The sequence below is a fragment of the Tricharina praecox genome (assembly GCF_024521635.1).
Source record: "Tricharina praecox strain CBS 144465 chromosome Unknown BZA05scaffold_5, whole genome shotgun sequence".
NCBI lineage: Eukaryota > Fungi > Ascomycota > Pezizomycetes > Pezizales > Pyronemataceae > Tricharina > Tricharina praecox.
Genome location: NW_026250407.1, coordinates 1,636,034 through 1,657,997, shown reverse-complemented (window position 1 = coordinate 1,657,997; position 21,964 = coordinate 1,636,034). Strand labels below are relative to the sequence as shown.

Genomic DNA, 21,964 nt, shown 5'->3' with positions numbered 1-21,964 from the left:
AAAGTAGATCCGACGGCGCCGTTTCTGCGGGGGTGTCAGGCAAGGCAGACGAGCTTCCGAATACGCGTCTTGCAAGACGTCGATGCTGTCAGCTTGCGAAGTCTATGCTTGAGGAATCTAGTCACAACATAGCTGTCAGTTCGGAAACAGGAAGGTAGGTTGTAAGGTGGAGGCAGAAGAAAGTGACCCCTTGAAGCCCGACTCATCGTTTTTCTTGACCTCCTGCTCCTCCATCACCTCGGGTTCCGGCAACGGGGCCATTTCCAAAGCAATCTGAGTTGTGACAACGATTATCAGACGATCACCGGTCAATAAACTAGCAGTGGGCCCAATGGAAACGGTCGACCACGCGGTGCTTGAACTCACGGGTAGAGCAGTGTAGAGAACACCGTTCCTGGGACGCCACGGCATGGTTTGTGATGGCATTTGAGGTAGCTGGATGCGGTAGAGAAAGTATTTGATAGGAGCTGGAGATCGGGAAAAAGATGGTGAATGGTATGGGGGAATGGTAGGAATGGAGGAATGGAGGAATGTAAGAATGCCGGAGCAATATAGAACTAGCCGGGGAGGGTGTATAGACTGGCTTGACATTGCACGCATCTGCTTTGAGGTGGCCATGGCAGGCAATGAGGGAGTTTGAGATCGGATTCTCTGCCTTGATCGAATCCCAAAGATCCCGGTACTTCCCCAGTTTCCCGCAACGCATCGCGTGAAGACCTGCGGCTCAAGTCATAGTATGGGTTGGCCGCTAGTCCGGAGAGGTAAGCCAGGCGAACGCTACCGTGAAATTGAATTGATAGCGGGCACTTTCCACCCCACACTTTCTATAAAACCTCTCTAGCTTTCTCGCTCCGTTTCACTCCATCCTCTTCCCTTCACCATCAACGATCTTCATCAAACCCATATCCCCTTTTTGAACAACCTCACACTTACCCCCCACAATCTACACCATCTTTTCCAATAACCTCACACTTACCCCCACCATCTATTTTAAAATGAAGTACTTCAAGAACCTCTTCCTAGCCCTTATCAGTCTCGCTTTTGTGGCTACCACCATCGCCCTCCCTGTTGAAGATGGCGAAGCCTCCGAGCCGTTCGACGAAGCGAAGTTCAACGAAGTTGCTCTCAAGGCTTACAACGAGATGGTTCCCTTTGAGGGAATGTATGACGCTCTTATGCTCCCCGAGGGTTTCGACTACAAGCCGTTCGAATTGCAGGACGAGGAGAGCATCGAACTCCGCAAGCACTTCCCCAACGCTTCCATCCCCATCGTCGACCCCGGCGAGCACGTCGGAATCCGGTACACCCCCTCGGTGGAGCCCGACGCCAAATCCGGTAGGGCCGACAAAATCGTCGAGTGGCACGTCTGCGAGACTTCCGATGCCTCCCCGTGGTGGCAGGGCATCCAGAAGAACATCGAGTACCTCAACAGCATCAAGAACAACTGGTGTTGTCTGGAGTGGCCCTCGCCAAACGGATGCCAGCTGCTACATCGCACCTGGCGTGATGCTACCGATATCTGCACCACGTTGCATTCATGTGTCCGCTGCGGATGGGCTGCACAGGCCAATCTGGATATCATGATCAACTGTCGTAAGGGCAGCGTGGCCGGTGGCTACAAGAGGTACTGTCCTCCCCCTCCCTATCTACCGAGTTCGTTACTAATACACTGTATAACAGGCGGGTCGTCAAGTGGGCGAGCGGGTCTGAATCCCAGGTCGAAGTCAACGTCTGGCAGATGAAGACCTTCTTCAACAAGCACTGATCGGAACTCTCACGAAAGACCGGGTGGAAATGGGGCTGCAGACCCTGTTGGCATTGATTGTTGCATCGATTCTTGTCTTCTTCACCTGTTTGCTTTGCCTGTTTGTTCTTACTAGGGTCGAATTTTGATTTGCGCTGGGAGCCTTTTGCGGAGTTATTTTTTGGATTTTCTGTTGATCTGGTACCGGTTTTTATTGGGTTGCCGAAGATGAGGTGGTTTTGTCGCCGGAGCAGGTCTGCGGATGACCTTTCGGCCAGACAGTGGAGCTATAATACGAGCATTTGCATATGTCGAGTTGACATCAGCGAGTTTGTTTGACGATATTCACAGCATATGAAGAAGACGGATAGAATTCTATTTCACCCCTAATGGTAAGGATGAATTGAAGAGAGCCAGTTCAGAAAAGGCAGCCCTACAGCTCTTAGACATGAGCGGCGGGGTTCAAGGCGTAAGCCTAGAAAACTAACGGCCATTGCGCACCAACTGCGTGACAGGATCCACCTTCTCTCCGCCATCTCCCGCCTCGAGCGCAGGCATCCTCGTCTTACCACCAGTCTTCTCTGCCATCTCGGCACGCCGCGCTTCCTTCTCCGCCTCCCTGTCAGCAGCAAACGACAACTCCAGCATGCGAGCGCGCAGCCCCTCATCCAGGTTATCGTCAAGCGAGATAACACGACGCATCAATACCGCGAGCGATTTCGGCGTCGATTCAGCAGGCCGGTTAGCAGCGAGCGCCTGCTTCATCTTGGCAGCTTTCTCCGCTGCCGAGCCGGTCGCACCGCTAGCCCTCCTCCTGCGCCTCTCAGCACTGCTGCTGCCAGCTCCATTTTTGATCGCGTTCTTCACCGGCGTCGTGGTGGAAGTTGGAGTTGCAACATCATTGCGCTGCTGGACCCCGGCGTCACCGTCGATCACGGACTTGACGCTGCTGCCCGCTCCGTTCTTGGTCTCGTTCGTCGCCTTGATGGGAGTTTGAGTTGGAATTGCACCGTCACTGCGCTGGTAAACCCCGGCGTCACCGTCGATCACCGATTTAAACCCCACAACCTCCGGCTCGGGAAAGTCGACCTCGTTCTTACCGTCGACGATGAGGGGCTTGAAGGCGATCTCCTCGGGGAGCGGAAGTGCCGCGAGGAAGCCATCTGTTCACATGGTGATAAACATCAACTTCTGTGGCCGCCGGTATGAATCAAAAACTGGGAATCACGTACCTAGATCACGCATGAGCTCAGAGGTGGACTGCAAATCTTCCGCGTTCAGGGAGGGCTGCTGTTCTTTGGCCCTAGAGTTAATTTCAGATGTCAGTGGCTATTATTGATTCGCTGCAAATGGTAGCCGTACGGTGCAATCTCGCTGGTGGGCACCGACATCTCGGTCGCCGGATGGGTTTCTTTCGCAGTCATAGTGGAGGAGTAGTGATTAATCGACAGACGCTGAGTGGGGGAAGACAGTAAAGATAGGGGATAGTAAGGACAAAGTAAAGTGAGTTGGAAGCAACTGAACTCGAGAGCAAGTAGTAGAGTCGGTGAAGAAAACACCAAAAAACCTCGGCACCGTGATGTCCTCACATATATCCGAGTGATACCGCGTGTTCTCGGGACCGCACTGACAGAGCGTTTCTGATACCGTCCGTATGTACCTCAACTAGCCGCAGATCTTGCTATCTTCCGAGCGGAAGCTGAAGATAAGGCTTGCCTAGATCTCTATATCTACGAGTGAATGAACATGATCATAAAATATTTTTGTACTGAACGATTCTGATAACGTCTCCATGTACCTCGAACGGCTGAAGACATTGCTATCTCCTGAGCGAAAGCGGTAGGTGGGCCATGCCTAGATCTATGGTTATAAACCAGTGATAGAACATGCTCCTAAACATGTTTAACACCGAACAATTCTGATATGGTCTCCAAGAACTGCAAACCGCCGGAGACTTTGCTACCTTCCGAGCGGAAGCGGTAGTTGAGGCGCACGATCGTATTGCTAGTCATTTAGGCCCTCTCGGATGATCCCCCCTTTCCCATCCATCACGTACCGACGGTTCACCCCACATAGGTGGGAATGCACACCCTTCGATTGTTTGTGATAGCAGCAGCAAAGCAGCAAAGCAAAAACCTCGTCCACTCGCGCAGCGGCGAGGAAGACGATGTTTTTTAAGAGGAAAACCTGAAGGTAAAAAACCTCACCACGTAACCAGTGGCCATGGAATGTCGCTTCACTCAGCGCCGATGGTCCACCCCATCTGTCCCAAGATCGAATCCACCGTGGTCGTCCCCTCTGCCACCAACACCAGCTTCTCCTTCGCCGCGTGCGTCTTCGTATCCGCAGCTTCCCAGAGCGGCTGAAGAAAAGTACGACCTTTCCTCTGCCGTCTTCTACTCCGTACTGCTAAGAGAGCACGAAGTGGGCTGGTCTCATACACGTCGACCGATTGGGTGACGTCTGGACCTTCGGAGATTCTGGGTGCGGGGCCTGTGCGATCGATTGGCGACTCGCTAGGCATTCCGACCCACGGCTTCATGAGCGCGACTTCAGGCTTCCGCTTGACGGGCTCATAGATGCACAGTGTACCTAACACCATCAGCGAGGGAAGAGGTAGGTATGTGCAGGGGCAAGCAACTTACATCCATGAGCATGCCGTCGGTCGTGGTTTTCCTGACGCCGCAGGCTCGTCAATACGTTGTAGGCCGTGCGCAGCTATAGCTGCAGCGTCAGTCTGGGTTATCATCATCGTGGTCAATATTGCGTGAAAGTACAGTCTTGACGCTTATCCCGTTGGAATCCGCCTCCTCGAAGGCCAGCTCGATAGCTGCCTGTATTTCTTCGGTTGTTGCGTCGTGTGCAACACCGATCAGCGCATAGTAGCAGCTGACTCTCACCGTGAATGCTTTTTGGTAACAGCGAAAGGGTTGGCGAAAAGGAAGAAAGTAGTGGCGATCGTTGCTATCTGGGTTATGATAGGAACCGGAGAGATGAGGAGGAAAGGAAGAAAGGTTGTCATCGAACAATTTATACGGAGTGCGTACCCTCGGCGAGTCGCCGGAACTTCAATACCACTTGGTAGTGAAGGGTGGTTTGCGCAGGCTTCATTCACCCTCAACACGCCCGTCGGCTAGTACATCACGTGACAATATGGGGTCGAATGCGCCCCAGCACTGAGGCTTACCGCGGCTACTGTCCATACGGCGGCAAGGTGTTCGACAATACGTGGTTGGTGAAGGAGTCGAGCGACCTGAACAACGCCTACTAGTGACGGAGAAAAGACGAGCCAACTGGGGACACTGCGTCACGAACATGTCCGGGACTGCTGAAACCTGAACCGCCTACAATCCGGTTTTTTTAGTTCACGCATTGATTTCATACGGCCTATGTAGATCATGGCAATATCCGCGGCATCAGTGGTGGACAGGAAATCTAAAAAGTCCTGGCTGCATCGCTCGCCTCCGAAGAGGCCCAGGATTTTGAAGCGGTCTTTGTCCCTTGCCCACGGGTTCAGCTCGGAACGTACACCAGTCTCCGGCTATGTGAGATACATGGAGACGATATCACAATCGTTCGATAAAAACGTTTTCAAGATCATGATCTAGAGTCAGGCGTCAATATGAAGAGATCTAGGTAAGGGGTGGTGCCGCTACAAGACACAGACCCGGGAGCACCTCTACAAATGCTGCGCTGAATGGAAGATTCAGCCGCAATTCTGTGAGCACAGGTCCGGAAGAACACAGGGAGGCTTACCTAGATCCATGGTGCCGAACTTTTAGGATCACTTGCACCAACCACAGTGAGCGCTTCGTCAGGTGGCTGGCCGTGCGGGGCACTTCAATTTCGTGCCTGTTGAATGTGCGCTTCCCCTCCAGGATAGTTAGTCTAGCTCTTGAATGGTGCACAAGGAAAGACAGAGAGATCTTTAGTTTCTTTCGCTGCAGCCTATGTGCAACGGCACACAAGGAATCTACTAGGGACGCAGATCGAGAGAGTTTGGGACGAGTGATATTAGATGTCGCACCCAGGCCTTCCACCACGTCAACCCGATCCTTCGGCCTGATGCCGATCTCTGTAGTGCTTTAGCTCCGATTACCGATTTGTTGGGAGTGTTATGCATTGAACGGGTGCATGCAAGTAGCCGCACAGGTAACCGTTTCTTGAAAACACCAGCCCAGGACTGCTGCAGCTGCACAAGTTCGCAGTTTTACCTATCTCATCTCGGTGTGAAGTACGTCATACTGTACCTGTAACGGTTACTCACGGCCGTTCAATTGCATTCGGTGAAGCAGCATGAGAAGCTGCGGAACATCAATCTGCTTTCATGCAGGAATGTGTACTCACAGTCGGCGTGAGTGACTCCCTCGGTTTAGCCTCTGGATGTTGCATCCTCCGCCGAGACTGAGTTTAATTTTCTGCCTAGTACATACAGCGAGTTAGGGAGGTTTGAAGGGCCGTAAACCGGGACGCGCAAGGCTGTGGAGCACACTTCAGAATCACTAGCTCCAAGGCTGCAGATACCACAAAACCCCACCTTCACCCTCTCCCCTCCTTCTTCCTTTCTTTTCTCCCCACGCTTCTGGTTCACATACGGCTCTGTGACAACTTCGAACTTCTGTCTTGCCCACTCTTTGAGCTTTTGCGAACAACCTTAGCGACACGATACGAGTCATCCGACCTTGGCTACCTCTTCCCCAGTCTCGACTTCTTCCACCCTCACCTTTCCCCCACTTTTCTCCCCTTACATTTCTCTACTCATTTGAATCACACGATGGCTCGATTAACCCACAAAATCAACAAGCGACCGCCGCGCGTTGGCAAGAAGAAGTTGGCAGCACAGCAGAAAGCCGCCGCTGACCGAGCTGCGAAGTTGGCTGCGTTTAAAGCCGCACAGCTACGAGGCGATTTCGATGATGATGATGATGATGACGAAGCGGAGGACGATCAAGATGAAGACGTCGAAATGTCTGATGCTCCAGATTACGACGGTAGCAGTGATCATGACGAAGATGACGAAGAGCTCGGTCCGCGAGATCCCGCAAGTCAACGAGACGACCAGCAAGATGACAACCCACCTCAAGACAACAATTCTGAGACTACCCATGGTTTAGACGACGAAGAGCTCGATCAGAAAGATCCTGCAAGTCAAGGAGACGACCAGCAGGATGACAACCCCCCTCAAGATAACGATAATACCAATGGATCCTATTCTGAAGAAGCGAATCAGACCATTGATCTCTCAAATTCCGGTAATCAGACTACGGTCATGAATGATGCCGAAGAGGTACGTATCAATCGTTCTTTCTCGTGTTGGGCTTGAGCTGACTTTGTATAGGATGAGGACGATGATGATACTCTTAGCGTTACTGAAGAGGAAGATGAATTTTATGCCGAAGACGTACGTATCAACCTTTCTTTCTCGTGTTGCGCTGGAGCTGACTTTTTATAGGCTGAGGAGGATGATAATATCAGCACTGCTGAAGAGAATGATAAATCAGATGACGAAGAGCTCGATCCGAGAGATCCTGCAAGTCAAGAGGATTACCAGAATGATAACAACCCCCCTCAAGACAACAATTCTACCGATGGATACGTTCCCGGGGAAGCAAATAAGACGATTGCTATCCCATTTTCCAGTAACCCGACTACGGTCGCGAGTGATACCGAAGACGTACGTATCAATCGTTCTTTCTCGTGTTGCGCTGGAGCTGACATTTTATAGGCTGAGGAGGATGATGATAATCTCAGCGTTGCTGAGGAGGAAGATGAATCAGAGGCCGAAGAGCCTGATCAAAGAGATCCTGCAGGTCAAGGAGATGTTCCAAGCTCTCCACGCCGAAGTGCGTCTCCCAAGAATCCGTCTGTCTCGAGTTCCCTCGCGCGCGAGGCATCTCTAGAGCATTCGTTTTTCTTTCCGAGCACACCCCCGAGCGCATCCTCCGAGTTCGCCGCGGCTCCAGCCGAATATTCCGATGATTTCTCAGACGAGGAACAATCTGGGATCCCGACTCCTGTCACCCCCACGGACATCCGTTCCCCGGTCGGGCGTTCATTTCAGGCGGAGAGAGAGATCTCAGCCGACAGCCAGGCGGAAGCTGATGCAGAGTACGAGCAATCTTACATCTGGTATTGGCTTCCGCCTGTCGCCCGTGCAGATTCCCCCCGAGGAAAGAAGTGGGATAGCCCAGAGCGACAGCTCCGGAAGAGGCGGGGGGATTCCATGGACAATGTGGGAAGGGCGAGGAAGTCGTACCGGAAGACTCCGGCTCCAAGAGCCACGCGGCCCGCCACGGCGGCAGCTCCCAGTGACGAAGTCCTGGATGCTGAGGCCGAGGCGCAGTCCGCTGCCGGTGGGGAGCAGATGGACTGTGACCTCGGGGAAGCCGCGGAGGAGGTTGACGAGGGACGGGTAGACTGCAGGGCCGACGAAGCTGCAGTACACGACGACAAGATGGTGCCTGACGTCACCATGAGTGACCCTGCAGTGGAGGCCGTCCTGGAGATCCTAGGCCGTACTGGGGAGGTCGATGTGGCGGAGGGTTACTTCGTTCCAGCAGATGTGCTGGCAAGCCCCTGTGATGCCACTCCCGACCGTTCCCAGTACGCCCGGACTTCCATGTCCCCGGCTCGTTGGATCTCCCGGAGTCCGACTCCCATGTCCGCGGTGTCCCCATCATTCAGATGGGCACCCTACTCCAGACATCCCAGCTGGACTACGTACGATCGTAGCCACGGGTATGACAAGGATGGGCTTCTGCGGGGTCTCAACCCCTGGCATATCGGCGACTTTATTGCGTCGAGACGGGAGGGACCCGTGTTGCCCAGCCTCGCACAGGCCAGCACTCCCGAGTCGATGTCGGATACGTCTAACGACGAGCCCGACACTCGCGGAGCTGCTGCTGTTGGAGTAGGGTGCGCGGTGCAGGAGGAACCCCTAGGGGAGCAAGGGGCGCAGGAGGCTGAGCCACCGTTGGACGCTCACCGTCCTGCGTCTCCTGCCCCTTCGTCAGGGAAGGCTCCTCGCGAACATGGGAAGGGTCGCACTGCGGCGAAGGGGGGCAAGCTGGCCAAGGCAAGGGTTGGGGGGACCCGAGCCAGTATCAGGCTTGCGGGGAAGCGGGGCGACAGCGCGCAGAGGTAGGCGTACCGTCGTGGGGGTGGGGGCGGCCGAGCAGCGTTTGATTTTGCTTGGGGGCCGGGGCCGGGGCGGTGGTTTTTTTTCTTTTTCTTTTTCGATTTTTCAAGGCGGTTCAATTTCACTTTTACATTGCCATCTGTTTTTCGTTGCTTTTTTCTTCCACAATTTGCGTGGTTTCTAGGATTGAGGAGATATATTTGCAGTCGGTGGTGATACATCATGAAGAGACCGGTAAGTTGAAACCCATGAAGGTGGGTCAGCTGGAAGAAGCTATAACATGGTAGATTTAGAAGGATGTGCGGTGCAATAGTTCAATTTGGCGTTCGCGCGGCTGTTTCTGCGGAATGGGGGATATTGGCGGCTGGAGGGGATGGCGAGTGACGGTTTCTGACTGCGGGAAGGAAAGGTAGAACGGGGTTTTACGTGGAGCATTTGATCACTGTCTTTTTTCTCTATGTGCCTATGATGAAGCGATTTTGTCAGAACCACCATAGATTGTGGCGCATCTCATAGCTTGTATGAAAGTCGTTACGGCCGGGTTCGCGATGCCTAGCGCATCGGTTCTCAATACAAGCTTACCGTCAAAAGAATGATATCTGAAGTACCGGCCGGGAAGTATTAAGCAGTAGCTTGATCATTCTGGGGGATTAATTTTCCAAAAGCGCGAGAATAAATCGATGGGACTGATGAGCTCAATTTCGAGGTGTCGAGTGATAGGTTAAATATCTAGTACGAGCGCCAACAGATTTCGTCGCCCTGTCTCATCTCGCAGCGACCGTGTTTCCAGATGACACAGGACAGATATGCACTATCGCGTCCAGTTTTCTATCCACATGATATTCCTGTCGTACCGCCCACGTTATTCCACGTATCGGCAGGACCGCAGCATAACCCACAGGCAAGTAGGTACCAAACACAAAAGTCCCACGTATAGTACCAGGTCAATATACGTGTCAAATATAGAAGTGTAAAGTCTTGATAATATTGTCCACTTCTTCTGCAGCGGTAGATGTTCTTAAATATACAGGTGGCATGTAAATCGCCTCCAGGCTCGCCCTGTCGGTGGGCTGTTCGTGCACCCCAGCACGCTCAGGGCACCACACAGGACTTTGGACGCCTACGGTCCGGACGTGTTCGAGTTGAGAGAATAACTTGACTTGATTGATGTATTGTTACGAGAAAGAAGAGAAAGAAGACTACTTATGAAGGGAATCGAGCTCGTGTGGACGAGGAGAAGACCGGGCGCCAGACTGAGGGTGCGACGATACTCGTCGCCGGACTCGGCTGGCGCAGGGGGTTCAAGGCTTTCAGCTGACGAGGCTGATTGTACTATACTGAGAAGCCACAGTCAATGGTAAGTACATAAGCCACGAAGGAAACGAGGGGAGTATGCACAGGGATAGTGGAACATGGTAAAGGAAAGTGGAAAGTAGGAGTGATACCGGAACAGGTAATAAGACGCATGATGGCAACAGGTCGCTAGGCGTCCGGCACCAGATATGACTCGGACGCCTACGCTCCGGCGAGATCTCCACCAGCGCCAGGCTGGAATTCCTCGCTTCTACTGATGATGGCAGACGGATTCCCGAGACCGCTGAGGAAGATACAGAGAGCGAGGTCACCGAGTGGGAGCTTAGGGAGCGGGAAGAAAGGGTGCGGAACTGGGGCGAGAGGAGGAGGGGGGGTGCTGAAGTTGAGGAGCCGGGCTCTAGTCCGCTGTTGCTCCCCACACCTTCTTTCATGGCATCGATTTTGAGAGCGGTAGGAGGCGGTGATGACTAGGGACTTGCGGTGAGGGAGGGACGAGTCGAGGGAGTGGAATTTCTCTTTTTCTAGTGTCATCCAGGCCTGGGAATCGTCCGTCCAGTCCGTCCTGGGTTATACGCCGGACATAAAGGAATTTGTCGGGCACGGAATAGCAAGGACTATCCCCTTGGATGGCAAGCCAGAGGAGAACTGAAGCCCCATTGGGGCCTTGAAATGATGCTGCTAGTGGTACTAGTCGTGGCGTAGTGGCGCAGCAGGTTGCCACCGGGAGAATGTGGAAATGTTCGGCGAACTAAAGGATGAATTTTCGGTTTCCCAGTTAGCCCGGCACCGCACCAGAGGTTTCCGGGCCCCAGTCTTTTTGGACCTGAGACTGAGCCCGACTAGTCCGGCCAAATCTTCGCCCCAGACGGGACGGCATCGCCGGGCCCCAATAGTCTTCTGTCCGGACGGACTATTCACAGGCCTGATACCAGCAGGAGCATGATTGAGGGTTACCAGGTATGCTAGATCGTGCTCCACCCCGCTGCTCAACATGCAAAGGCATAGGCCATTATGCTTCTACGTGCAGAAAGGAGCATACATTAGGTAGGCACTGTTGGTCTCCGCCAGTATTCTACATAGACCAGCCCCGACCATATTTGGGTATGGTCTGGTCGGGATATATCCCGACCAAAAAAAAACTTGGTCTGGTCGGTCGGGTTATATCCCGAGCATAAATTTTCATGTCGGCTCGGGATATATCCCCATCAACCAGGCATAGGCGGAATAGGTCGGAGTAAGAAACAAAATTTGAAGCCGGAAATGCTCTAAGAACCGCTAGAAACTACGAAATTTTTTGCGGCTGGTAGAATTGGCAGTTAACCCGACGTCGGCCGACCTAGGCCGACCGGTCTGGTCTATGTAGAACACTGGTATCCGCGGAAGTCGTACGTTGTATAGTCTAATATTAATGCAAACGACGATCAATTGATGATCTTTCTCTTGTATTATTTACTGATACTGCTGCGCTTAATGTGGATCAACCCGTCCATACAAAAAAAAAACTGGATCAACGTCCCCGTAAAGGTTAAGCTCCCCAATTACCAGCTATGCTTCGCCATAACCCTCTTTCCGGCTATTAATACTCTTCGTCGTCACTGTTCTCCTATTCGTCCTCGTCGTCCTCATTCTCCCCGTTGTCCTCCTCGTCGAAGCCCAGGCCCTGCGTCGGATCCGGCCCGACCCCCATGCTCTCGATCTTCCCCCTCAACCTCGGGGAGAAATCGTCCATAATCACATCCGCCTGATGAACGATCGACCTGGCTCTGGCCCTAGTCAGATCAAACTCCGCCTTCAACTCCTGCAGCTTCCTGATCCTGCACTTATCCTCCCTCGTGAGGGTAAGAAGCGGGGATTCCGCATCCGGACGCTGAAATCGGTTCGGAGAGCTACGGGTGTCCGGCGCGAAGTCGAAGACTGCCGGGGCTCGGAGGAGACCTTTCGCTGGCCAGGTGTTTGCGGGCGGCGGGACGTAACTGCGCGAGGTCACCATTTGCGTGTATGATGGCGTGGGCTTCGGACGCCGAGCGGGTGCGGGTGCATCATCATCGTTCGTAAATCGTACTCGTCGATTATCCGGCTCTACTAGAGAGCCTGTGGAATCGGAGCTGCTCCGTCGCCGTTTCCTCGACAGACTGAAGTCGGACCCGGACCCAAAGCCCAATCTCGGTGGGAGGATAGCGGGCGTTGCTCTCACTACCACGACTCCATTGGATGCTAGCGCGAGCGGGGAAGATGTAACTCTCTGTCCTGTTCTGCGGTCCTCGACGGATTTGGTCTCCGCTGCATCCACGAATCTGGCATGCGAGCTCAAGCTCTGTCTCGTGCAAGGAGACACGTTCTTCCTCTCTAGGCCCAATCTTCCTTCCTTGTCTTTCGTTATCACCCATCCCAGTTGAGCTTTTTCCTGGGCGTTCTTCGTTGCAGCATTCTTCATCCTCTCGAATCGCTGCCGCCTCATACCCTCAACCTTCGAATTCAGTCTCTCCCGAAAGACAACGTGTCCCGTCTTATAGGAATCCAAGTTCCGCCTGTGTTGAGCTCGCACCAGCTCCTCGGTTCGCTTCTTCTGCTTCTCAACCTTCTCGTTGAGACTGGCCCTGAAATCATTGAGTCCCGTCTTATACGAATCCATGCCATGCCTGCGTGCAACTGCCACCAGCTCCTCCGAGCCGCACCGCATCTGAGTTTCAATATTCTTATCGAATGACAGCTGAAATACATCCGTGCCAAGGTCGCCTTCACGTACCAGAAGCTTCTCGGATAGCCGTGCTATCGACTCCCTCACGGGCTTCACGTCCTTCTGCTCGTTCTTCTTCTTTGGCTCGCTCTTCTCCTCCGTCTCGCTCATCTCCACCGGCTCGCTCTTCGCCTCTGTCTCCTTCGAATCTTTCGATTCCTTCGACTGTGTCACGACATTCAGATCAGTGGCTGTGGATGGACTAAGTGGGGAATCGCTCACCTTCTCGGATTTTCGCCACCCCTGCTTATCAAACGGCTCGTCGAGCTTCTCCCTGAAGGTATCGAGACTGGTCTTAAAACCGTTCATTTCACGGTTCCCTTCCCCTCCCACCGTCTCCCCGGACCACCACTGCCTCTGTGTTTCAATCGGCATATTGAAACCCGCCTTCACTGCACTCGTGCTAGGGCTGCGTCCTCGTGCCATCAAATTCTCGGATAGCCGTGATATCCTCTCCTTCAGCTCCTTCAAGTCGGTCGTCTCGGTCGACTTCTTCTCGGTCGACTCCTTCTTCTCAGTGAAATCATTCTTCTCTTTGGACTCCTTCGTCATCTTCGAATCTTTGGATTCATTCGTTTCATTCGACTCCTTGGAGTCCTTCGTCTTCTTCGTCTGGTTCAACTCCGTCGAAACATTCATCTCGGTGGCTGGGGCAGCAGCAGGTGTGAGTGGGCTATCGTCCGTCAATCGCACCCTTCGACTACTCGGTCCTTCAGGAGATGGAGTGTTTGTGTTTGTGTCTATGTTCTTCGGGTCGGAGGTGCCGCATCTCCGTTTCTTCAACCGAAGGGTGTCAGATCCCGATCCAGATCCCATACGATATCTCGGCAAGGGAATGGCAGCGGGATTGGTCTTCGGTGGGACGACGTTGTTAGTTACTGACGCCAGTGGGGAACGCGTAGCAGCTTTGGGTTGTTTCTCGCTGGTGTTCTCGCCGTTTTCTGCACCGCGTTTACTCATCTGCACGCTGCGTGCTTTATCCATTGTTCTCGTGGTTTGCTATCAGTAACTGAAGCGTGCAGTGGTGAGAAAGATGTGTGGTGGTTTCAGAAGATGTGTGGTGGTGGAAGCAGGAGTTGGGGGGTTGTGGTGGATGGGAGGAGAGATGGAGGGAAAAGAGGAAGAAGAGAGGTGGGAGGAGAAGTGAAGCGGTGTTTATCGCTAAAGGTCATCAGCTGCTCGAGGCGGCGTTGTTTCCAAGCCTAAGGGCTAGAGGCCGAATGACAGCCAGTGTTTAGCCGTTTCCACGTGAAGTCACATTTATTTATTTATCTATTCTTCATACAGCCTAGAGCCGGAGTTCGCTCTTTCCTCCCCCCTTCCCCGCCGACAAATAAACATATACCCCCTCCTCTCTCCATCCTCCGCCTCCCCTTCTCACGAGAAGTCACATCGCTCAACGCTAGACATCACCTCATCGCCCAAGCAACTTCAAGACATCTAGGAAGTCACGATGTCCATCATCCGCTCACGCGAGCGTATCCGCATCACCACTGTCTCCCGATCACTGGTTTCACACATCGTATGTACCCGTCACCGTCACCGTCGCTGGCACAATACTCATCACCGATAGTATCATCGCCGCCCTATGCACCGCCACACGCACTATCCGCTTTGTTTTTGTTGTTTAATCAGTAATTACATGCGACCTATCTAGACAGCTTTCACTGAGCGGCCCGAGGTGAGTTTCCCTGCCGTCTTCGCCCTGGCCTTTCCCCGAAAGTATATGAGATCACCAAGCAGAGACGGAGCTACGAATGAGCAACAATCGTTCCCTCTCGCCACGTCCATCTCCACCGTTCGCCCCGTATCCGCGCCCCCCGTACACTTGCCCCCGCGCCTCGAGTCTTCCCACCTGCGTCCCACATCTCACGTCCGCTATTCTACATCGCCTGCCGCCTGACCCCTCAAATTCCGCACCGTCCTCCACCTCCTCCTGGTCGAGTCGCGTCAGCTCCGCTCTCTCCGCTCTCTCTTCCCGCTCCCTCAGCTCCCACTCCATTCTCCGACACCTCACTTGCTATATCTTCCTCATCAGTCCGAAGTCTTTAGAATCCGCCTATCCACGGGCCACAACAGTGGAGGGAATGAAGTCTCGGATGGCCTTGCTGCACCGCTCGTCTGCACCGCTCGTCTGCAAACTTCAAAGATCTGACGTCCCGGAGTTTGAAGCGGTCCTTGAAGGTTTGAAGTTTGCCCCGGCTTGTCTTGTCTTGCCTGCTTCCTGACTTCTGCTTCGTGACTTCTGCCCCAATGCCCATAGTGTCTTTTGCAGCTTATTGACTTTTCCATTCATGACAGTTTTTGAAGAGGTATTCGAATTCCCGGGGCTGCGTTTTGTACCGCCGTACATACCGGCACGTGCCGCAACCTGCGGAGGGCATTGGGGCGCTTCTGAGTGCATTGGAGGTGCTGACTGGCTGGTGAGGCTGTGTCCTGTGTTCAGTTGGTAGAATGAAGAATCTCGAGGCCAGGCCCCGCTTGGCCTTTGGGGGCCCATCTCAGGATTTACTGCAGTGGCCAGATTTACGGCTGTCACACCGATACTTCTTGTGATTGGCGTTGCTGTCCTGTCCGCCCATGTCTTCGCTTCCTTCCACTTAGCTTCCGAGATGACACGCTCAGGCAGATAGGCAAGCGATATACGGGGGTACAGTGGCGGAGGTCGGGTGCCATACTGTTGCAGATAGTAGCGGATCTCTTCCACTCCGCGAGCCGTACATAGGGTTGTCGGCTGCCAGTTTAGCCCATTCGTCCCATCCGCCTTGTAGCTCCCAGGGAAATCTTTATGAATTTTGTGCTGGGCACCATCTGATCTCAATTCTCAGTGATGATTTCAGGTTCCCTTTGGCCGCTGGCGGAGAGTGGCGATGTGCTTCCGTGCCTGGAGGCTGTACTACTGGCCATGGAGGGCCAGGTGCATCGTGAGCCATCATTCTCTCAATAGTGGCTTGTGCGTCGGTGTTGTTGTAGGTGTAAATGGTACTCGAGGTGACTGAAGATGGTTCGATTCCAACCTCGGGCTAGAGGCCGCGTGACAGTTGATGTTTAGCCGTGTCCACTGTTGGAATGGGTGAACAGGTATTGTAATTATTGTTGTGTTTTGTGAGTCCGAAGCCTCGAGAGAATACATAAAAGACGGGTGATCGGCGACCAGTGCTCCCCGTCGGACGTCATGACCGCGTAAACAACCAAACAACGAGTGAGAGAGAGAGATCTTCCTGTTTTGTTTCGCATGCATCCTATCTAGACTGTGGCGAACGCCGAAGAAACAACGAGTGAGATATTACAACATCTGAGACGAGAGGAGGAGCAGTGTGCTGAGGCTGAGGAGCCGGTTCCTTCATGGCATCCCTTTTAGAAGAGGCAGGAAGTGGTGACGACTAGGGACCTGCGATGAGGCAGAGACGAGTCGAGGGAGTGAAATTTGGTTTCTCCTAGTGTCATCTCCTTGGTGCGGTCGTACATCGCTGGTACAGGCCACGGCGGGGGGGCAGGGAAAGCCACATCGGGACACACGATGGAAGTCGGGTCGGACGGTGGCAGGGTTCCGGGGTGTGTACATATATTGCCATGATTTAATTAGGTCACAAGCAATTACTGATTAAACACAAATCCCACGGCACCAGAACTTCCCTGGAGCGATCGGACGTCTACACCTGACAGTATCTGTTCATCATGAGTTGATTTGGTCAGAAGATTAGAATGTAGAGAATCCCATAGGTTGCAAGACTTCACTGCCGGCTTCCCGTTAGGGCAGGAATGCGCAATACAAGCTTACCATCAAAAGGATGAGGAGCTGGGATCGTCACAGTACCGCACGGGAAAAGCGCGAGAATCAATGGATGGGACTGAAGGGGTCAGTTTCGGAAGGTCGAGTGATAGATTAAATATCCGTGTAGGAGCAACGTTATATTTCATGATCCAGTATTACCTCGCACCCGAAGTTTTGATAGCTGACCCAGGACAATTGGCCACTTCCGCTTCTCTCACAGAGGAACAAAGTCCGTTGTTCTACCCATCGGATATTTCTTCCTGTTGTAAGGCTCAGGCTGTTTCGCGCATTTGAAAGAGATCCCGCAAGCCATTACTTGTGGTCAAAACAACAACATTCTGTGCCTAGTCGAGATATCAACGACTACAAATCCAACCTTGGGTCCGATTTGGTTGCGGATTGGAAGGCACACCTGCGAATACATATCTCGCACACGCGCCAATCACGTGGGTGGCTTAATTGGCGCTAGGGTGCAGATCTCAGGTGGTGACAAGGCAGTGAAACTGGTGATATCCGAAGCCTTAAAGTTGCACCCTAGGGCTACGGGAGACGTGTATATAATCTTCGGCCGGGTAGAATTGGTCACGTGTATCAGCTACCACGTGACCGCCACGACTGAAGAAAACCAAGGGAAATTCCGCCCTTCCGCTGCCTGTCTCTTCCGCCTATCTTACATCCTCCCCAGTGCCAAAATGTCCCTTCCTTTTCGTGTACACATTGTACCCAGTTAACGACACACCTTGTGTCCAGCGATATATTTCGCAGGTGAGCCCACCATTCTGCGACGTTATCGCACGAAGACAGCTTCTCAAAGCCCGATGTTGCGAGAATAACATGGCTGGCATCAGAAGAAAATTTCCGATACAACGCGACTGGAAGGAAAAAGGCTGATAGGTAGAGACCACAGTATCGACGTTGAACAACGTCGGATCCATTCCGGCACGGACTCTCGGTCGCATCCGACTTGAATCTGGTAAGCATTCAGTTTATCACGCTTATGACTTGCGCTCATACTGACTCGTACTAGATTCGGATGTGTCGGCTGGCATCAGTTTCCGGGATGTTGCCCGGTGGCCAAGAATGGCCAGCGATGACACAGTCCGCGCCAGTTTCTGACGCTGGCCCTGCGGGGCCTGGACATGTGCGGCAATCTGCTGCACGGGGGTTGTCTATTCTGCGGCTATTGCCGCATCACCTCCTCCTTGCTGAGTATCGGCATCCGTGGCATCCACAGCTCATAGGTAATCACTCGCTTCCGATGGTCGACTTTTACTCACTCAATTAAGTAGAGCTGTTGGTGAATACGCCATCACTCCAAATCACTTGGAGAGAAAATGTAAGCCGTCACTTCACCTCACTCAGAGAAAAAACTGACCACGTGATGGAACCCTAGCGGGAAAACAGCGAAGCTTCGATATGAAGAAACCCGCGCTATCCCCATCTGACGTACTCCTTCCCCAAAACCCTCCACTCCTACTCCTTCTCCCTCCACTGTTCACTCCTACCATTCTTACTGTCACTACCACGCTCTGACCCCCACCACGCTCATCCCCACCACGCTCTGATCCCCACCATTAACCACTTCCACCAGATTCGTGTGAGCCGCTTCGGAGGAAGCGTCAGTGCAGAGGAGCCGAGAAAAGAACGGACGAGGGAAGAACAGTAAGTACACCCAGCACAGAGCAGAGCTGTATCAGCACCGGTCTTGTGGTCAAAAAAATCTAATACTACCAGCGAGAACGCGGTTTCGAGATGTTCAACGCCCGCCGCGCCTCCTACATCGCCGAGCAGCCCGCGCACATGCCGCCAAACGCCGCAGAGTATGCCAGCGCTCTGGCATACACTCCTCCGCGGACCGGTCGTCGTCGTCCACAAGCCGCCCAGCAGGTGCGTAGCACTGCGGGATCGGTTTTCGGCCCCTCGGGTACACGTGAGCAGTCACGGCACCTGAACCCTCCCAGTCGTGACCCACCAGCACAAACACCAGCCGGCACCGAGATTCCAACTAGTGGTTTACGGTTTGCTCGGCAGGTGTTCGCCGCTGCAGGCAGATTGGGAAAGGGAAAGGGGAAGGAAGTGGCGACGTCGGATGAGCCAGAGAGCTCTGTTCGCGGCTCAGCGGCACAGAGCTTTGCGAGTTCTTCGGGGGATGTGAGTGGCGGCTCGGGTGCTTCCGGTGCCCATGCCAAGAAGGCGGGACTTGCATCGAGGTTGTTCCACGGGCGACTCGGCAAGAAATCCGAGCCTGAGCAGCAGAACTCCATGGTTGCTCATGAGTCACCTTCTCCCAGCGCAACCGGGGCGGAAGGGACGGCGGTGATGAAGAGCGATCGTCTGCCTGCGGCGGTGGTCGAGAAGGTCTCGCGACCTTTCACGACTGCCACCACGTCTTACCACCCGGGAGCGAACCTCGGAGGACGCCGTAACGCTGCGCAGGCTCGCCTCTCGATCCTCACCGGCCACCGTGACTACGAGGCGCGGGAGAAGTGGGCTCTCTCCCTGCAGGAGGTCCTCGTAGTCACCGGTCATTATGAGCGTATCCACGGATCGCTCATGATGATCGAGCTGTTGCTGAACGGCGGTGAGTCGCACAGCAGCAGCGGGTTGCTGGTGTTGAGAGAGGAGGTAAAGAGGATTCTCACCCAGATGGTGCGCTTGGGGGATCGTTGCGTTGCGGCTTTCGCCGTTGCGAACTCGCTTCGCGACGATTACCTCAAAGATGCCTACCCCCGAGCAGTGATGATGGTCCACAAGAAGAACACAGTCGTTCCACTGTTGTTGACACTACACCGGAGAATCCAGAATGGGATTCGGGATGATGGGGAAACCACATCCAAGAAGGTGGTAGATGGGACCGAGAACTCTGAGCTCGGAGACGGGGGAGATGAAGCGGAGGTAGAGAGGAGAAGAGCTATCGTGCGCAAGCTACGCGAAGAAGCGGTTGAGCAGCATGGATACGTTCCAGCGGCGGGTGAAGACCTTGATGCGGATTTCGAGTTTCTGGACGAGGATCCGATGAGTCTAGTGGACGAAGAGCCACAGCGCGACGAGTCAGAGACCGACGAGCCTGACCGCGACGAGCCTCAGTACGACGAGCCTGACAACGACGAACCAGATATCTACGAGCCAGTACGCGACCAGCCAGACCGTGAATCGTGGGATCCGGTAGCGTTTCTGTCATACTACGAGAAAGCCGAGAGTGATAAGTCCGACGAGACCGTGAAGGCCACCAACGCTCATGAATCGCATCATGAATACGGACATACGGTAGAAGAAGACGAGGTTTCCCCAAACGCCACTTCCTCGGTATATTTCGCAGCTAGACGTCAGCCAGATTCAGGTGGATCATCGATCAAGAAGGATTCTAGCAGCTCTGCCGAACCTCGCCAAACGATACGCATGTTAACACCGGAATACGAGATTGGTCGCAGTTACATCGAGAGGGATATCAGCTTTCCGGGTGAATGGCCACCTGATTCGCCTCTGAGTTTCACGAGATCGCCTGCGAACAGTAGCTCAAGCTCTAGCGTATACATGGATGCCGAAGATGGAATGGATATTTCATCGACGTTGGAAGCGCTCGCTCTAGAGATTGATGCCGATTCTGGAGTTTCTTTACAGTCTGACATACTTTCGAACCCACCCAAGGAGTCTACGGACGTCCGCAATGAAGAGTCAAAACAGACCATGGCCATGACTCGTTGGTCTCCACCTATCTTTAGTCAGATGCAGTCTACCAATCAAGTCTTGTCGGAAGAGGAACCAGCCCCACCGCCTTCTTCCACAGACATTATGCTTCGCTCCAGGAATCAGAGGCTTGAACGCGAGAAATCGATGTCATACGTTTTCCCACATCCCGACTTGAAAGCAAAAGGAAAGGAGATCGATTACACAGGCTACAATGAACCGACGGCTACTACCACCGCATTCGCACATCCCGACTCGAAAGGAAAAGGCAAGGCGATTGATACCACAGGTTTCAACGAAAAGAGTGCCGCGCCTACTGATCGCCTGATGCCATTTGAGCTCCTTGACCGAACAGGTAGTCCGTCGGCTTACCGCACCCCTCCACAGGTGTTCCGCCATCGTCCCGGGCGCTCGAGAGCTTCCCTTCCATCTGAGTTCCGGATGAGCAATTCGCCCGAAGCTGGCCTCCCGCGAGCCATTACCTCGATGCAGCCTAATGACATCGTTCCGAATCGACGTCGTCATTCAAGTGCGCTTACTCCAACTCCCACGCCACCGAAGTCAATCCTCAAATCGCCCTCGAGGAGCCAGAATAGTGACACCACCCAGGAGAGTCCGGCAACTCCAGAGTCCGCTAAGAAGAGAGTTAGCTTCAACAGTGATCTCTCGGATATCGATTCTGTGAGGAGGAGCAGTACTTTTTTCGACGAGCGCACAAGTACGAGTCGCGGTGGAGCCGTTACCCGTTCCATTGATCCCGCTAGATTTAATTCTACTACAGATCTAGGCTACTACCCCGAGTCCAGCACGACAACCTCCGACACCGTTGGTTCTAGCAGGAGCAGTACCTTTTTCACCGAGCGCCCGAGGATCAGTCGCCATGCACACGTTGCTCGTTCCATTGATCCCAGTAGATTCAATTCTACTACAGATCTAGAGCACTACCCAGAGTCCATCACGACGCCCTCCGACACCGTTAGTTCTAGCAGTACGGATCCCGTTACTGGCGAGCAGGAGGCTACGGCTTCCGCGGTTATACCTACAACCTCCAAGTATAACGTCTTCAATCGTCTACGCTGTGGTTCGATTGTCACCGCTACCGAAGAAGTCCCGAGGGAGAGGAACGAGCTGAGGAGGAGGGCTTTCAGTTGTCCCTGTTTCATACAAACTGACGATAACACCAGCAACGCCGGACAGCCAGTTACAAGTGCCGGAACTGCAAATGCCAGTGTCTCTGCGACCGAAGACGAGGGAGCCAAGGAGGGATATTTCCGCCGCCCTCGCCGAAGTTTCAGCCGCAAGGCTTCCAACATTCGCGACTGGATCCTGAAGAAATAGGTCCCTTGAAACACCCGGGCTACTCTACATCATGATCTACAGTTTACATTACATTTTTTCGCCACATTTCCTTCTCATTCACAAAAAGCCGAAATTTTACCGGAGGCTGCCACTAATGTTGAATACCAGTTTTACGGCAATAGGTGGGGAGGATTCGTTACTGCTTGTTTGTTTGTTTGTTTGTTTGTTCTTTTTCTGGAATTCCTGAGCTCAGTCACGTTACAAAAGAGG

At 53.4% G+C, this 21,964-nt stretch overlaps 7 protein-coding genes across 7 annotated transcripts; 3 read left to right on the top strand and 4 right to left on the bottom strand.

The window, feature by feature from the left end:
- Positions 1 to 35: 35 nt before the first annotated feature.
- On the bottom strand, positions 36 to 411 carry BZA05DRAFT_442783 (uncharacterized protein; the record flags this gene model as incomplete). Its single annotated transcript, XM_051486784.1, has 2 exons — positions 36 to 117; positions 188 to 411. The coding sequence occupies 2 exons, from the start codon at positions 409 to 411 to the stop codon at positions 36 to 38; spliced, it is 306 nt and encodes a 101-aa protein (XP_051342343.1).
- A 453-nt stretch (positions 412 to 864) lies between these two features.
- On the top strand, positions 865 to 1,597 carry BZA05DRAFT_465325 (uncharacterized protein; the record flags this gene model as incomplete). Its single annotated transcript, XM_051487758.1, has 2 exons — positions 865 to 1,503; positions 1,566 to 1,597. The coding sequence occupies exons 1-2, from the start codon at positions 996 to 998 to the stop codon at positions 1,595 to 1,597; spliced, it is 540 nt and encodes a 179-aa protein (XP_051342342.1). The 5' UTR covers positions 865 to 995.
- A 630-nt stretch (positions 1,598 to 2,227) lies between these two features.
- Positions 2,228 to 3,168, bottom strand: BZA05DRAFT_416722 (uncharacterized protein; the record flags this gene model as incomplete). Its single annotated transcript, XM_051485417.1, has 3 exons — positions 2,228 to 2,907; positions 2,977 to 3,047; positions 3,107 to 3,168. 3 exons carry the CDS (start codon positions 3,166 to 3,168, stop codon positions 2,228 to 2,230), a joined length of 813 nt encoding a protein of 270 aa, XP_051342341.1.
- An 812-nt stretch (positions 3,169 to 3,980) lies between these two features.
- Positions 3,981 to 4,855, bottom strand: BZA05DRAFT_442780 (uncharacterized protein; the record flags this gene model as incomplete). The annotated part of the gene is made up of 4 exons (XM_051486783.1): positions 3,981 to 4,336; positions 4,390 to 4,462; positions 4,522 to 4,652; positions 4,792 to 4,855. 4 exons carry the CDS (start codon positions 4,853 to 4,855, stop codon positions 3,981 to 3,983), a joined length of 624 nt encoding a protein of 207 aa, XP_051342340.1.
- A 1,663-nt stretch (positions 4,856 to 6,518) lies between these two features.
- Positions 6,519 to 10,667, top strand: BZA05DRAFT_465319 (uncharacterized protein; the record flags this gene model as incomplete). Its single annotated transcript, XM_051487757.1, has 5 exons — positions 6,519 to 7,031; positions 7,083 to 7,145; positions 7,197 to 7,418; positions 7,470 to 8,884; positions 10,463 to 10,667. The coding sequence occupies 5 exons, from the start codon at positions 6,519 to 6,521 to the stop codon at positions 10,665 to 10,667; spliced, it is 2,418 nt and encodes an 805-aa protein (XP_051342339.1).
- Positions 10,668 to 11,799: 1,132 nt separating this feature from the next.
- Positions 11,800 to 13,917, bottom strand: BZA05DRAFT_442778 (uncharacterized protein; the record flags this gene model as incomplete). Its single annotated transcript, XM_051486782.1, has 2 exons — positions 11,800 to 13,098; positions 13,156 to 13,917. 2 exons carry the CDS (start codon positions 13,915 to 13,917, stop codon positions 11,800 to 11,802), a joined length of 2,061 nt encoding a protein of 686 aa, XP_051342338.1.
- Positions 13,918 to 18,460: 4,543 nt separating this feature from the next.
- On the top strand, positions 18,461 to 21,733 carry BZA05DRAFT_465318 (uncharacterized protein; the record flags this gene model as incomplete). The annotated part of the gene is made up of 4 exons (XM_051487756.1): positions 18,461 to 18,595; positions 18,740 to 21,113; positions 21,177 to 21,239; positions 21,327 to 21,733. The coding sequence occupies 4 exons, from the start codon at positions 18,461 to 18,463 to the stop codon at positions 21,731 to 21,733; spliced, it is 2,979 nt and encodes a 992-aa protein (XP_051342337.1).
- Between the last annotated feature and the right edge of the window lie 231 nt (positions 21,734 to 21,964).